The sequence below is a fragment of the Grampus griseus genome (assembly GCF_964374135.1).
Source record: "Grampus griseus genome assembly, chromosome: 10".
Lineage (NCBI taxonomy): Eukaryota > Metazoa > Chordata > Mammalia > Artiodactyla > Delphinidae > Grampus > Grampus griseus.
Window position 1 is genome coordinate 59,435,658 of NC_139004.1, and position 17,287 is coordinate 59,452,944.

Consider the following 17,287-nt stretch of genomic DNA (forward strand, 5'->3'; position numbering starts at 1 on the left):
AGAAAAGGTGTGAATTAGTCACCTGGAGAACAGACCAGCTGGGGCCATTTGAGATTGGGACTCATCAGTGGAAGGTAGCTCAGTCAGCGTGGTTTGTGTCTGCTTAAGTGCCTTGGGTGTACGCAGAGCGTGTGGAGGGTTGAATTGAACTGGAATAGCAGTACTAGAGCAAGTGAGCTGGAAAGTGAGTGAGTGGTGATCATGGACTAGGATGTGTGGAAGAGATTTTGGAGAGAATACAGTTATCAGTAAAAAGAAAAAATATAGGGCTTCCCTGGTGGCGCAGTGGTTGAGGGTCCGCCTGCGATGCAGGGGACACGGATTCGTGCCCCGGTCCTGGAAGATCCCACATGCCGCGGAGCGGCTGGGCCCGTGAGTCGTGGTCGTTGAGCCCGTGCGTCCAGAGCCTGTGCTCCGCAACAGGAGAGGCCGCAACAGGAGAGGCCACAACAGTGAGAGGCCCGCGTACCGGAAAAAAAAAAAAAAAAAAGAAAAAAATCTAGCAATGCTGTCCAGTAGGAATATAATGGGGGTTACAGACATTTTTATTTATTTTTTATTTTTGGCTGTGTTGGGTCTTCGTTGCTGTGTGAGGGCTTTCTCTAGGCGGTGAGCGGGGGCTACTCTTCGTTGTGGTGCACGGACTTCTCATTGTGGTGGCTTTTCTTGTTGCAGAGCACGGGCTCTAGGCGCGCGGGCTTCAGTAGTTGTGGCACACGGGCTCTAGAGCACAGGCTCAATAGTTGTGGCCCGTGGGCTTAGTTGCTCCGCAGCATGTGGGACCTTTCTGGACCAGGGATCGAACCTGTGACTCCTGCATTGGCAGGTGGATTCTTAACCACTGCACCACCAGGGAAGTCCTTGTGGTTACAAATCTAATTTTAAAGTTCATAGTATCTACGATGAAAAAGGAAAAATCAGTGGAATTCATTTTATTAATATATATTACGTAATCCAGTATATACAAAGTGTTATTATTTCAGCGTGCAACCAGTATAAAGTTATCGAGATATTTTTCTAATTTTGATGTTAAGTGTTGAGCATCTGGTGTGTATTTTACACTTGGGGCTCGTCCCAGCTCAGACCAACTGCTCCTCAAAAGAGCACAGTAGCCATCTGTGGTGAGTATTGGCCGCTGTATCTCCTGCATTGGCCAGCGCAGGCTGCAGATGGGTGGTTGCGGTGAGGGTGGAGGGTGAGATTGGCAGCCCAGCGTCTGGAAGAGTGGGTACTTGGTATGTACTGAGTGTTGAGTGTACAGGAGGGTCCGGAGGGGTGTGCTGTGGCCTGAATTCTGTCGGGATTTATGTACCTTTTTTATTTTTTCACTAGGACCTTCCCTTTTCTGTGACAGAATCAGCAGAGATCCCTTTAAACTTGCTCACTGAGGGTTCTCCGCATTTTCTGTTGGCCTTATATTAGGGATCTATTACAAGGTGCTCTTCAAATTCTTTCTTAGTCACTCTGATGCTTGGTTTTCTACTCATCTGTCTTCTAAGTCATGTAGATTCATTTTCCTTTATTTTTGGTACAGTATGAGCCCACCTAATTGTTCCTAGAGTGTGCCAAATTCCATTTTTTTTTTTTTTTTAATATTTATTTATTTATTTGGCTGCGCCGGGTCTTAGTTGCGGCACATGGGATCTTTTTTTCTTTTTTTTAGCTGAGGCATGCAGGATCTAATTTCCTGACCAGGGATCGAACTCAGGCCTCCTGCATTGGGAGCATGGAGTCTTAACTACTGGACCACCAGGGAAGTCCCCAAATTCCATTTCTAAAACAGGGAGCTCTGTATTTCTACTAATTATGGGCCCGTTAGCCTGTGTTGAGTGACAGTAGAATTTGTAATTTTTTTTCTTTTTTAAAGAAAATCAGAAAGCAAGGGTGCAAAGCACTTTGGTAAGTTAGTCATCAGCAATCCTGAGTCTTGATGGTTCGCATACATTTTTGTGGTTTTTAGTTCCTATATTTAATGGGAATTTTAAAGGGAGAAAGCAAAAATTCCAGAAGCAACTTAGCGTTTTTTAAACGGACAGGCTTTTGCATCTTTATTGTTGAGTTTTGAATTCACTCTTGTTTTTGGTGCATAAGTATTCTTATAATCTAATGGAAATGTACATTTTAAGATCAGTATGTTCATTGTAATCATTCCTCTTTTAAGAATCTAGGTGAATTAATATTAGAATTCACTAAGGATATGCTGAAAAAGAAAATAGAAGGCTTTGAGAGTTCTTTTCAATATTGTAAAAGTAATACACTGTCATTATAGGAAATTTGAGAATATAAAGAACTGAATAGAAGGAAAGAGCAGCATTGTTGTATCACCCGAAGGCAATCATTGTTCTTTTTGGTTTGTTTCTTGTCTTTTTTTCTATGGGCTTTTAAAAAATTTTCTAATCATGGTATTACATAATTTTATTTCTTTCTTTTTTCACTTAACATTATAACGTCATTTTTCCATGTTATAAAATTCAACAAATACTTTAATGTTGGCCTAATAATAATTATTAATATACAACTTATTTCACTATTATTGTATTATTGAGCCTTTAGGTTATTCTTACTTAAAGGTTTTTTTTTGTTTCCTTTAAAATTATTTCTTTTTTCCTCATTATGAAAGTACTGGGTACTTAATATAGGAGATAGAAGATGAGAAGTAGAAAGAATTTAAAAACACGAGTAATTCTACTCATAACGGCAGCTATTTTGATGTATATCTTCTGGTCATTTTTCCTATGAATATTCTTTTGTGATGTTAATTTACACAAATACACAAAACTTTTGTACAAGGTTTTGTTTGTTTTTAAAGACTGTATATTGAATTAGCATTTTTCCATGTCACCAGCCTTCTTAACCATCATTCTTAATGTCTGTATAGAATTCCACTGAATAAATTCCAGTGTTTTCTTATTTATTTCCCAGTTGTGTATTTAGGTGTTTCTTAATAGATGCAAGGGTTTAAGAACTTTTTTATTTTAGTGTGAATGCTGTGTGTTTTTATAGGTTCGTCTCACCCATGAAATTAAACACAAGAATATTGTAACTTTTCATGAATGGTATGAAACCAGTAATCATCTCTGGCTAGTCGTGGAACTCTGCACAGGTAAGGTCATGTAAGAAGTGCTACGATTGTAGCCACAATATATAGTTTTGAAAAAACATATGCAGTTTTTTTTTTTTATAAATTTATTTTATTTTATTTATTTTTGACTGTGTTGGGTCTTTGTTGCTGTGCGTGGGCTTTCTCTAGTTGTGGCGAGCAGGGGCTACTCTTCGTTGCAGTGAGTGGGCTTCTTGTTGCGGTGGCTTCTCTTGTTGCAGAGCACAGGCTCTAGATTCGCGGGCTTCAGTAGTTGTGGCACGCGGGCTCAGTAGTTGTGACTCATGGGCTCTAGAGCGCAGGCTCAGTAGTTGTGGCGCACGGGCTTAGTTACTCTGCGGCATGTGGGATCATCCCAGACCAAGGCTCGAACCCGTGTCCCCTGTTTTGGCAGGTGGATTCTTAACCACTGTGCCACCAGGGAAGCCCTGATATAGTTTTTGCTATTTTCCATTTTTCTTCTATTACAGATATAAGCAGTGTTGATACTATTGAGTACGTTAACTTGAACACCTATTGCTTGATAGATACTAGGGACTGGAAAAGGGTAAAGGTGTTTGGTAAGAGGAAGACATGTAAAATTCAATTTGGGGTTAACTTTACTTTGGTATAAAATAATGCTAAATCACCTGTATAACACTTAGAAATATTTTTTAGTGATTATTGATCAAAAAAGCTTTCCCATTCAGTAAAAACAAAGTATTTTAGGTCAACTAGCTATTAGCTAATTAGTTTATAAAGTGCTTATCTTTTTATGCAAAGGATACTTGCTCTTAAAAACTTAAGCAATATGGAAAAATACAAAGATGAATCAACAAATACCACCACCTAGCAATAATTAGAGATAACATGTTATAGCTCTTGCTTGCTATAACTTTCTAGGAGTATATACAGGAAGAAAGGTGACTAAATACATAGATACTGTATTATCTGGGCTTTCAGTTGCAGTGTCTTTAGGAAAAAATGTAACAAGTACCATGGTTAGTGTACTTCTAGTTATACACTGAGTAATAATAAATCATTAAATATTAGATGAAATATAATTATTTATAGCTTTATGAATCTCCTACATACTGGCACTTAGGATTTAATGCAATCATTAAAGAGGTTATTTGGAATAATTTATTTGCCTTTTGTTTTTCTGAATCAATAGGAGGAGTCTGTGGTTTAATTACTTTCATGAGATGTACACACTTTTGAGGTAATCAGGGCACTCAACCTGTTTTACTTTTTGCTTCAGATGTTATTTGTGACCCCTGGCCATTGTAATAGCCTAACTCTAATTTATGCCTGTGTTTGGAATGGTTCCTCACCCGCCAAACAAAGTGAACAGACCCCAAAATACTCCTACCTTCATTGCACTAATTCTGATTGAACTTTCAGATGCCAGCTAAGACTTCACTTTCTCTGAACTTGACTCCTGTTATAATCTTGACCCTAAAAAAAAAAAAAAAGGCTTGTTTCTGGCACTTAGATGATAGGAGATGTGAGTGGGACCCTGGTAGGGTATAGAAATGGAATTTGCAGTGTGTCTGCCATTGGCCTTTTATTTCATCAGTGGTGTACATCAGAGTTTGTGATTTTCTAACTATTGAGGAAGAGCACCTTTTTTTGTTATGCAGTTCTTGTAGAATGTGACCTAACTTTGCACAGGAGTAAACATAACTGTACTTTGCACAGTGTGATTAAAGTGCACAGCTTAGGTTAGTATTTAACACTAATTTTTGTAGCTGTTTCTTGCCTGAGGGATCTGGAGTGAGAAATCACAGCACCAGAGTGATTCTCCCTTCATCCCACTGGCTTATTTATTGACTATTCTTACAGTCTGAGCAGTCATTCTCCCTGAGCTGGCTCTGGAGCGTGGAGGTTTTCATTTACGGTGCTTGGACCACTGTTTGTTAACATGTATGTTTCCCCTGCCAGCCTGTCCAGGTATACTGATTTGATCATGTTTTAATGCTCAGGTCCCAGCATGGAACCTCCCAGAGGCACTGTGTAATATTGGTGGGTTAAAGTGGGTGATTTTAATCAACTTGCAGGTGGTTCCTTAGAAATGGTTATTGCTCAAGACGAAAACCTCCCAGAAGATGTTGTAAGAGAATTTGGGATTGACCTGATTACTGGATTACATCATCTTCATCAACTTGGCATTCTCTTTTGTGACATTTCTCCTGGGAAGGTAATTCATGAAAGTTTGGCTTTCCTGTTTGTGTTTCAATTCATAGGGCTTCCTCAAAGATGTTTTTATTTTTGGATACAATTTTGATATAGAACATCTTGAAATTTTAAGCTAACGTTTTTTTTAAACAAAAGGAAGTACATAGTACTATGTTTTAGGTTCCTATTTAGCTACCTATTGAAGTAGCTTTTAGAAAGGGAAGTCTCCCCTCCTTTCAGGGTCCTTTGAGTAATTATCATTGCTCTTGAGGTATATGGTGAATGATGAGCTCAACAGGTCTGTAAAATAAGATTCCTTGCTCTTAAATTATAGTACACAGTTATGAGCCATTATTTTAGTTTGATGATGACATTATTCGCTATGTATGTATGATTCCTGATGTTATGGATCAAATATTTTTCTTTTCTGGTAAAACTAATTAACCATAAGTAGACGTGCTTCAGTGTAGTAGAGTCACAAAACCTGCTTAGAGCCTGAGCCACATGAACGCTGATATTCAGAAGCTGTGGGCCCTGGACAAGTTACCTTTTCTCTCTCTCTGTACCTTGGTTTTCTTGCCTGTGATGTGGAAGTAGATATTTCAGGGAGATTGTGAGGATTATGCATTACATTTAGGTTAAACTTTTAGGACATTTTCTTAGGGATTGTATGTGTTACTGGTCTTAGCTGCTAGTTCTTTTCCTTTGTTAATGTGAACACAATGAAATGAAAAGTTGAATATTTCCTTGTTAAACATTTCTCTAGGCCATCTATATAAGAACCTAATTAAACCTACAAAAAGCTCCATAAAAATTCTGTATAACAAATAGAAGTTCTTGTTGAAATATTCATATACTTGTGTCAAGACTATAACCACTTAACTGCATTACAGCCCTGAAAGCAGCTATAGACAATATGTAAATGCATGGGTGTGCCTTTGTTTCAATAAAACTTTATTTATGGACACTGGAATGTCAGTTTCATGTAATTTTCACATGTCAAGAAATATTAGCTTATTTTCATTTTTTTCCAGCTGTTCAGAAACATAAAAACCTCTCTTAGCTCATGCTTGTACAAGCCTAGAGGCTATAACGTACCAACCTCTGTGTGGGAGCTCTTTAGTGAGGTCTAGTATCAGCTCTTTATAACCTAGGAGCTTCAGGCTGATAAGTAAGGTTACTTTTATTCCAGAACTGGGGTTAGCAGAGTTCCGGCAGGATGACTGTTTCTGTAAATGGAGTTTTACTGGAACACCCACATCCTTTCATTTATGTATTGTCAGTGGCTGCAGAGTTGAATAGTCAGGACAGAAGCCTTACAGCTTGCAAAGTCCAAAATATTTACTAACTTAAAATTTTTATCTACCCCCTGCCGGTGGTTTTCAAAGTGTCTTCCCTGTACCAGCAGCATCAGCATTACCTGGAACTTGTTAGAAATGCAGGTTCTTGGGCCCTACCCCAGGCCTGTTGAATCAGGAACTCTCAGGGTAGGGACTAGTAGTTTTTCTTAACAAGGCCTCCAGGCGCTCAAAAAAGAAGTTTAAAGATCACTGTTGTAGACTAACTGACATCCTTAGTATTTGTGACTAGAAGCGGAGGGTGAGGGTAAACTTAAATTGCTTTTAAGGACCAAGAAAGCCCCCTGATCCATTGCCAGGGAGGAAGAGATAAAGGTATGATTTCAACAATCAACAGATAACTTCTAATCACAAATTATATTAGTAGACTTGCGCACTTAACACATGCCAGTCACTGTCAGAAGCCCTCTGCATTGTGTATAACCTCAGTCCTTACAACAGTCCGAAGAGTTAAGTATCATTTTTTCCATTTTGTAGGTGAAGAGACAGATTTACAAAGGTTAAGTAAAGTCTGCAGGTCAGACTGCCAGTAAGTGGTGGACCTAGGGCTCAAATTAGACCTCTAACTTCAACACCCTAGTCTTAACCCTAAATCATACGTCCTCATTTGAATGAACAACCCCTAGGACAGGTGGGCTTCCAAATCCTCTTTCAACTGTCACTGAGAATAGGTGAGTATAGATTGTTTCATATACTTTCCTCTTTATCTTTTCCAAAAGACTGAGGTTTCCCTCTGTGGTTAAATGATATGTTTTTCGTCTACATCTGAGAAGGGACAATTTAATATTTGATTTTCTTACTAGTCAAATGTTGAATTTATGTTTCTTTGGCTTCTTTTTTTAAAAAATTGTAAGCATTTAATTTTCTGAGTTGTGATGAAGCAAGAAAACCAATACTCAGAGTTCTATAGTGAGATTATAAGAGGTACGGATGGAAATGCAAATTGAATAGAATTTGTTTCTAAACACATTTGTTTTTTAACCTTTATAGATACTCTTGGAAGGGCCCGGCACGCTGAAGTTTAGTAATTTTTGCTTGGCCAAAGTGGAAGGTGAAAATTTGGAAGAATTCTTTGCATTGGTGGCAGCAGAAGAAGGAGGAGGTGATAGTGGGGAAAATGTACTGAAGAAAAACATGAAAAGTAGAGTCAAAGGTACGTGGAGAGCTTCCAGGTCAGAACTCTAGTTGTGGGCCGCCCAAGTCACGTGTTTAGGAGATAATATGTCCACCTTTTATGTTGCCAGTCAAAAAATGTATTAAAAATGATCAGGAGAAGTCTGGATTTATGGATGGTTTTGTCCAGGGCCTACCTTTTCCGTGTGGCTCTAATGCCGTGTGAGGCGCAGGGGACCTCTGACAAAGCCTTATCCTTAGCTTTGTCACTGACCACTCATTGGAACATAAGGAGGGGGGTTTTGTCTCCCTTCCTGCTGTATCCTCAGCACTTAGAACAGTGTCTGGCATACACTCGTGGCTCCGGAGATACTCAACGTTGTTGAGCAGCTGATAATCTTCTGCAAGTAAGGAAGATTTTTAAGGGTGTGTCCTTGGGAGGTGGTTTTGTCAGTGAGATGGGGCCTGGGCCGTTAGATTGCTGTGCTTGAGGGGAGACTGTGAAGTCGTATTTCTTAGACCAGAACTTTTGATAGAACTGATAAAGATCTCTTTTCCTCAAGTTCCTGGTGTATGTACTTGAGACTTTGGACCACCGAAGCTCTGGTACACTCACCAGGAAGCAAAGGGCACTGAGAGAGAGAGTGGCATCCTTGGGCTTGGTGGTCATATGGCCGTGGATGAGAGGAATGAGGGAAAGGGACGGAGGGGGGGGTGGGGGGGAGCAGCGGGTTAACAGAGGCCCCATAAATATGAGCAAGGAACTTTAACTTGCAGGGCCAGTCTTGAAGTAAGATTTCACGCCCAGGAAGAAGGCTTTCTAAATCCCCAAATATCATTCCGTGGCCTCCTATGAAAATGAGTATTATGGACTATGCTTTTATATAGAAACCAAGGAGGGCAGTATGTTTCAGGAACGTGTATTTGAAATTTTCCCCCAATTTTCCCCTTTCGTAAGGGGAAGAGGGCTGTGTTGTGAAGAAATGTCAGAGTTTCTAGCAGTGACACTCGATTACTTCTGAGCTTAATCTAAGAACAGTCCCCATGGTGGGCGCACATTAACCTCTTTTCCAAGGGATTGCTGATTACTCACTTCATGGTAAGAACATTCTCATTGGAAGATGGGAGGCTGTGGGTTTTGGCGAGCGCTCTGGTACTGCCCAGCTCTGTGACTTAGAGGATGTTAGAGTACCTTCCAGGCTTCAGCTGCTCTCATAAGTAAGCAAGGGAACTTTCTGTCTCTAGAATTTGGTGTTTCTATGTAATACTAAACTCTGTATCAAGTGTACATGATACACACTAGTGCTGTTCACCAAATAGGTCCTGTTCTGTTCCTCTTCTGGTTACATGGTAGGATTGCATCTTCCCTGCCAAAGCTCACCAAGTGTGCGTAGAAGTGATGCGAGTCTCTTTGGAAATTTTAAGAGCCAGTGTTTAATTTGCTACGTTCTTTGCCCATGCCTTGGTGATTGAGGAAGCATGGTTGAAATGAAGCCTGGGTCTTGGATGGACTGACTGTGAGGGTCGGGGTCCCTTGGCTGACCTGTGAGGGATGTGTAGTTTCAGTTATAAGAAAACCTGTGTGGTTAAGTCAGTGGGAATTTGGGGTGCTTACTGCTGCATAACTTAACCTATCCTATTCAAAATACTACAATCAAAGGTTCTTTTCTTTCAGCTATTTGAATTGTTAATTTAAAAAAAGAATGCACCTCAATGTGCCACACCTCTTACTCAGGTGAATATTCAAAATCTTTGTATTTTTATATATTCTCACATAGTCTTGGGAAGTGGGACCTTAATATTAGAAAACATTAAAAAATGTGAAATATGCATGAAATTATATTTATGTGCGTGTTCTCCTATCTTTTTTCACCTCACCTGGTCTCTCCTAGGTCGATTTGTGTTGGGAACAGGACAAACGCCTAACAAAGCTGTCCTTTCTCCCTTGTTCTTAGGATCTCTTATCTATACAGCTCCAGAAATTGTGAGGGGTACTGACTTCTCCATTACCAGTGACCTCTGGTCCTTGGGCTGCCTGCTCTATGAAATGTTTTCAGGTGATTACTTTCTGGTTCAGTTTAAAATCAGAGCTGGACACACACACACAAAGGTTACATCTGGAGTTTTCAAAGGGTTTACCTATAAGATGTGAAAAAGCTAGTTTTCCTAAAATTTTCTATGTACTGATTTTGGCCGACTTGCTTGGTGTCTAGGCATAAGCAGATTTGTAGGAACTTTTGACATAGAGGTATTTTTCATGATAATCATTTGGAATGTTGAAATATGCCTAACTGATGTGTCTAACTGATTATTAGTAGAAAGTCTTGTAAAGGTACCTGTGACTGTGAATTACCAGATGTATCCAGTGGCCCATGTAGCCATTGGATCATGGCTGTCTATAAGTGAATTTTGTATTTGTTAGGTTGATAAATTTTGAATTACACAACTATAAAAATACAGACAGTGTGCCTGGTATGTACTAGGCATTCAATAATTAGTTATTGCTATATACATATTTTTTCCTGTAAATTATGCAATCCTGAACTATCTGTAGTTGAGATTTCTTAAGAATTACTGGTAACAGCAAACTGTTGTTTAATTTTGCAAGTTTTCACATGATTTCAGGAAAACCTCCGTTCTTCTCAGAAAGTTTCTCAGAATTAGTTGAAAAGATTTTTTATGAAGATCCTTTGCCACCTATTCCAAAAGGTAGGATGTTTTTATTATAAATGCAGTTAATATACTCCTTACGTGGACTAAAGGTGCACTTTCATCCCCAAAGTGTGTTTGTATTGATTCATAACCCCTCAAATTTATATTTTCTAAATAGTCACAAATTGATATTTTTAGAAATGCTAGCATTCCTTTTGCTATTTTTAAAAAGATACTGAAATGGAAAACAAAGTACTACTAAGACTTTCCGTCATTTAAAAATACAAATTACCTTGTGCTCCTATATCAGAAGAAGTGTGGTTCAAAGATTTAAGAAACTCAAACTTTTGTCTTTTTTTGGTGTGTTCATGTGTATGTACCATTTACTTAATGTGTAGTCATGTCCCATGTAGTTATTTCTATTTAGTGCTTGAAGAGGAACAAAAAGGTGTTTCTCAGTCCTTATCTTGATGAATCAGAATGCTACCCAGATAAGCTTTTAAAGTCTTTTAAGCTAGATATGGTTGTATTTTTTTTTTTTTTTTTTCTTTTTCGGTATGCGGGCCTCTCACTGTTGTGGCCTCTTCCGTTGCGGGGCACAGGCTCCGGACGCGCAGGCTCAGCGGCCATAGCTCACGGGCCCAGCCGCTCCGCGGCATGTGGGATCTTCCCAGACCGGGGCACGAACCCGCGTCCCCTGCATCGGCAGGCGGACTCTCAACCACTGCGCCACCAGGGAAGCCCATGATTGTATTTTTAAAGTGTTGGCAATTTAATCATACAAAGTGTAATTAATGTAAGTCTACCATTAACAATTTTAAGAAAAGAAAAAGAAGGTACAAACATAATAAAACACTTTGCTACACAACTCAAAAGATGTGAATCTTAATTCACAAAGATGAAAACAGGACTTTATGAAAAATAAGGTTGTGAGTTTTTAAAGAAAAAAAATCCTCAGTAATTAATGGAAAGAATAGAAATACGGAATATTTTCAATATTTTAAGAATCATCCTTGGTGAAAAATACAAGTCTCGATATTTTGAAAATGGTCTATATTTCTTAAAAAGCATTTCTTTTTTATTAACTTTATTTTAGTTTTCGTAGAAATCAGTCCTTCCTGTCTCCTATAATGATGACTTCTGATTTTTTTTGCTGTTGTTTTAAGTACTCATAGTACTGAGTATTGTTTTCTCCTAATAAGTTAAAGATTTTTATGTAGGGAAGAGAAATCTGAGAATGAAGGTATCAAACGTCTGGTCAAGATACCACTTTGGCCTAAGTGTAATTATTTCACAGGGATCTTGATCAGACTGTGGCCACAGTGCCTGATAGCACCATCTGTTCTGATGGCTTTGGCCGTTATCTTCATGGCCACTTCTTTTAATGATAGACTGATAATTTGACCATGGTATGTATCTTTCTAATATAAAAAGACAAAACACTTGGAGATTAATGGAATTGGACATTGTCATAATATTGTGATGGTTATTTTCCTGTTAAAAAGTCTTTAAAATAAAGAGAGATGGCAAGTACTCTAATCATAGTATATTATAAAGCAAAGCTGGTCAAGTTAAGAGAAAATGGTCAGAAAATGAGGCATAATTAATAGCTGAAGACCAAGGGTATGAGTTTGTCAAGCTGGTGGTCCTTACTGGGGTTGTTCAGTAAAGAGAAAGTTTAGAGGTTAGTCAGAGCTTAGTTTTTGAGATTCATATTTTTTGTGGTCCAGGGAAAAGTTTTTAATTTTTGTGTCCTGCCCCCGCCAGCCCTCTCCTGGCATTAAATGAAGACTGTAATTGTTACTATGTATTCTGTGTTCTCTTAAAAATAATTTATGTGCTTAAAATACTATTATTATGATGTTGATGTAGGGTGTGTTTTCAGCTACTTATCACTTTTTTTCTTTCTTGGGTATTACTTTGTGTATAGATTCTTCTCGTCCTAAAGCTTCTTCAGATTTTATTAATTTGCTTGATGGTTTACTTCAAAAAGATCCTCAGAAAAGGTATGTATGGGTAGTACTTTAACATGAATAGAGACTGGAATCCTTTTTGCCTTTAGTGTACTTCTAACACTGTACCGGTCTTAATATAGAAAGAACTGTTCAAATTATCTTTTTTGAAAAAAAAGAAATCTGAGTTTACACTGAGTGGCTGCTCTCGGTTTACAGGTGTTTTTAATCATGAGGAATTTTAACTCTTTTAATGTAGCAAATAGTTGCCTCATAGGTTGACAGATTTTCTTGTAACTCCCAAATCCAAGAGGTACATTTTTTTTTTTGCCCCCCCCGTTGTGGATTTCAGGCTAAAACTGTCTTAGCCTACTCAACTAGGGATGACACTGCCAAGATACTTAATGTAGTAACGACTAACGGAGCAATATTTCAATGCGATGTGATTTATGATAATCCTGTCATACTGGGAATATCAAGTGACAGGATAATAGGCACAGTGTGAATTTTCTGTGTTGCAGGGATGGCAGGAAGTTAGAAATCCTTATGGTGTGGAGTGGGGGAGGGCAGGAGGGAGTGGGGAGTGAAGAGGGGGTCTCCCTGGCCTGGGAGACAAGAGAACCTAGGTTCTGGTTCTGCCACTAGGTATCTAGGGGTTTTAGGCAAGCATTTGGGGTCTCTGCTTCAGGGTATAAAATGAAGAATAAATTTAGTGTAGCATGTAATGTATCTTCATTAAATTTAACTGAAAAACTGCAGAAGAAAATGTTGATTCTCCTATAAGTTGTAAGACACTCCTATGCTTACAATAGAATGCTTTTAGGATCAACGTTATTTTAGTGGATACCTCCCCAGACGTATTTGGATAAGATATAAATATACTTAATTTAACTTACTTTATTTAGAATTTATTTAGGACACATTTCCACATATTTATATCCCATATTAAATACTTTTTTGCATACATGAGACCACCCCATAATCTAGTCTTTTTCTCTCTATATAGTTGCTTGGTTATTTTAAATGGCTGCTGATTGTACATGTAATAACCTGTAATAACAACATTGAGAGTTTTCTTGATTTAGAATATCATATACACTGACTGCTACAGTAAATATCCTATTTTTGTTGTTGTTCACTTAGGCAGTTATCACCTTTGGATAATTTTCTTAAGGTGAGGTGGCTGGCCAAAGGCTGAGAACAGTAAAAAGTTTGACACATTTGCTGCATCCTAGGAACACGGGAGGGTTTATACCTCCAGCATTAGAAATTTCCTGCCCCCCACCATTGTTACCTACAGTGGGTTTTGTTGATCTTATAGATTTTTGCTAATCTAATGGATGAAAAAAATTCCATTTTATTGGTAATTTTAATTGTTAGTGAATTTTAGGAGCCCTTTGTATAAAAGGAATATTATATGTGGTTGCAAATTCTCTCTTTTACATTTGTGTTTTAATTTTGATCAAGGTAGTTTTTATTTCAGTATGGAAATTTTGAAAGATTAAATGAATCAGATACAAATTACTATTTTGTTTTAAAATTTTAGTCGAGCTTAATCATTCTGAGTTTGAGTATACCTCAGGTATAATCTATTTAATTAATTAATTTATTTTTTGGCCGCCTCTGCGGCATGCGGGATCCTAGTTCCCCAACCAGGGATTGAACCCGTGCCTCCTGCAGTGGAAGCATGGAATCCTAACCACTGGACTGCCAGGGAATTCCCCTCAGGTATAATCTACTAGTAGTAAAATTTGATGCTTTGCTAGTGAGTCTGGGTTTTAAATATGGCCTGAAGTCATTTTAAAGTGGGTGAACTAGTTAGATAACATTTTGACTTCTAAAGAGAAGCGTGACTCTGGATATAGTCATGAGGTTGATAATCTTGTTTCTTTCTGAATGAAGTTCTAAAAGTGAAGTTCCAACAAGAATGTGTGAAACAAATCTGATCTATGTAACTGGGGCATGTCCTGGGAATTCTCCATGGTAAATCATGTTAAAATAGATTTTTAACATTTATGTTTTATAAAGATTAACTTGGGCAGGACTACTGCAGCATTCATTTTGGAAGGATGCTTTCACTAGAAAAGATCAGGACTCAAGCAACGAGGATTCCAGTGTCAGGTAGTATAAGCTTATTTTTGTGTGTGGGGCATGGTTATTAAACACTTGTACCCTTGCTATTCTATTTTTGCAGCATCAATGACACGAATTTCTATGCCTTCATAATAGGAGAAAATCAAGCATGTGTTTAATTAAGGGTTGCTTAAAGAGTTCAGTCATGACATTTTGTGTTCATGATTTTGCTCATTTTCTGGTCAATTGTTTATCCAGGCAGGGATTTAGTATGGTCGTCATTAGTTTTTGTTCAGTGTGTTCAGCTGGCTTCCCACCTTGTCAGCACATGGTAGGATCTCATTTCCCCTTTCAAGTTAGGTGCAGTCATGTGACTTGCTTTGGCTAATAAAATGTGAGCAGACGTGACCTGTGTTATTTCTGGATAGAAACTCAAAGAGCCACTGTGGGATGTGCCACATTTCTTTCTCTTGATGAAGTAATTGGGAAGGAAATGTCCACGTGGAGTTGCTGTCAGGCTGGGTCTTTAGTGACCATGATGAGCATAGCTTTCCTGCCAGCCTTCAGTGGCTGTGTGCTTGAGTGAGACATAAAGCTAGGAGATTCTGAGTTCTAGGATTTGTGGATTTTGTGTTACCACAGTATAACTTAGTTCATCCTGACTAATCCACTTCACTTTTATTATAAAATCTTTTTAGCCCAGGACAGTTATAAAAGTGATGGTATTTTCAAAAAATTAATTAATTAATTTTTGGCTGTGTTGGGTCTTAGTTGTGGCATGTGGGATCTTTTGTTGCAGCTTGCAGGCTTCTCTCTAGTTGTGGTGCACAGGCTCAGCAGTTGTGGCGCCTGGGCTTAGTTGTCCCACGGCATGTGGGATCTTAGTTCCCTGATCAGGGATTGAACCTGTGTCCCCTGCGTTGGAAGGTGGGTTCTTAACCACTGGACCACCAGGGAAGTCCCAAAGTGATGATATTTTGAAAAGAACAAGGTGAGAAGTAGATGAATAGAGGCAAAGTCCAGATAATTGACTCCCCCTCTCCTCCATTCATTCGATGGTAAGTGGTTGTCTGATTCTTAATTTTAATCTTGTAAATTCAGTGTATTGGATAGAGAAGTCTGAATTCTATTTAAGGTCTCTCCCAAACTTCGGTTTCTGTGATCCATTGAGCTTCAACTATGTTTTCACATTGTATCAGACTCTCTGAAAAGTACAGAAACCTGGGCTTAGGACCTGGTCCATCAGTGTCAGCAAATCCCAGGACACCTTTCACCTTAATTTGTCAACTTCCTTTTAATCTGTATGCCTTTTATTTCTTTTTCTTGCCTTACTTCCCTTGCTGGGACTTTTTCGGTAAGGTAATGAATGAGGAGTGATGAAAATGAACACATTGCCTGGTTTCTCATTTTAGAATGAAAGCATTCAGCCTTTACTTGTTAAATATGATGAGCTGGAGGTTTTTGTAGCTTCCCCTTTTCAGTTTGAATGAATGTTAAATTTTGTCATTCTTTCTGTATCATTTGATATGATCATGCGGTTTTTCTTCTTTAGACTCTCATTATGGACTCTTACATAAAGTGGTTTTCATATATTGAGGCAGCCTTGCCTTCCCACAATAAACCCCACTTAGTCATGGTGTATTATAGTTTTTATGTCTTGATGGATGTGTTTGGGACCAAGTAGCAGTAGGACAAGGAGAGAGGAGAAAAAAGAGAACAGAGCGACAGGGATTTGCTTCACATTCTTGGGGGTCATAACTCTGGCTAGAGAAGAGAATGTTCCTCCTTCAGGGTTTTAGGCACTGGCCAGAAGCGGCTACTGTCCCCTGTAGCTGCTGCAGGATTACCTGCAGGCTGGGGAAGGACAAAATGGAAAAAGCAAAAGCAAAAGAACAAACAAAAAACTAGGGTGTTTCTACTGCTCTGACCCTTAGGGGTCCCCTTTCCTGTTCCTTGGAACAGAAATAGAGGGCTTCTCTTGGGGCTCCTGTCTCTACTCACTGCTTTTGAGTCCAGGTCGAACAATACTGGAAGGGAAAAAAATAAAAGGGAAACTCACTACTGGTTCACTGATATCTTGAGTTCTGGTTTACTTCTCCGATCTGCCTGCTGTTACTTATTTTTCAGGGATAAGGTTTATAGGCTTCTTAGTACAATACCTACCATGTAGTAAGTGCTCATTTTAGCTACTCAATGAAAAATATTACTTTTCTGACTCGCTAGTTGTTTTTTTTTTCTGGCCACGCCACACAGCTTGCAGGATCTTAGTTCCCCGACCAGGGATTGAACCCAGGCCCTGGCAGTGAAAGAGTGGAGTCCTAACCACTGGACCACCAGGGAACTCCCTCTAACTCAGTAGTTTTGCCAAATGTCCTGTGCAGTTTAAGTATCTTTTCCAACCTCTTGTTTGACAGAGAAAACTCTACAGAAAGCTCAGTAGTAAGCTTGATTGTGTTGGGTTTCTATCGTTGAACAGCAGAAACCTGGAGTATTCTGGGTCACAAGATTCCAAGGAGCTTCTCAAGAGCCCTCATTGTGGACAAGCAAAAGGGGAGAAGAGTGGTGAGCAGCTCAGTCACTCGTTCAGACTAGGTGAGCTTTCATTTGGCACTCTTGAACTCAATGCTATTTCTGAGAGTTCCTAATTTGCGTTACCTTTCTCTTTAAATCTCTGTGTACGTCGTGCCCTGCTCATATTTTTGTTCATTGATGGATATTGTTTTATCTTCCTGCCACAGAAAATCCATCTGAGTTGCGGCCTAAGAGCACTCTTGGGGGTCAGTTGAATGAGTCCATGTTTCTTCTCAGGTATGTAAAATGACAGAGCAATAAGGGATCCATGGGAGATGAAAGTGAAATCTTCTTCAAGTGTCTGTTGTCTG

At 38.9% G+C, this 17,287-nt stretch overlaps 1 protein-coding gene across 1 annotated transcript in view; it reads left to right on the forward strand.

The window, feature by feature from the left end:
• Positions 1–17,287, forward strand: part of ULK4 (unc-51 like kinase 4) — a 513,951-nt gene that overhangs the window by 10,918 nt on the left and 485,746 nt on the right. The window contains exons 3-11 of the mRNA XM_082664206.1: positions 3,004–3,103; positions 5,140–5,279; positions 7,606–7,768; positions 9,684–9,785; positions 10,354–10,437; positions 12,311–12,386; positions 14,361–14,453; positions 16,882–16,997; positions 17,144–17,213. Of these exons, the coding sequence (XP_082520332.1) occupies positions 3,004–3,103; positions 5,140–5,279; positions 7,606–7,768; positions 9,684–9,785; positions 10,354–10,437; positions 12,311–12,386; positions 14,361–14,453; positions 16,882–16,997; positions 17,144–17,213 (944 nt within the window). The remainder of the gene's footprint in view (positions 1–3,003; positions 3,104–5,139; positions 5,280–7,605; positions 7,769–9,683; positions 9,786–10,353; positions 10,438–12,310; positions 12,387–14,360; positions 14,454–16,881; positions 16,998–17,143; positions 17,214–17,287) is intronic.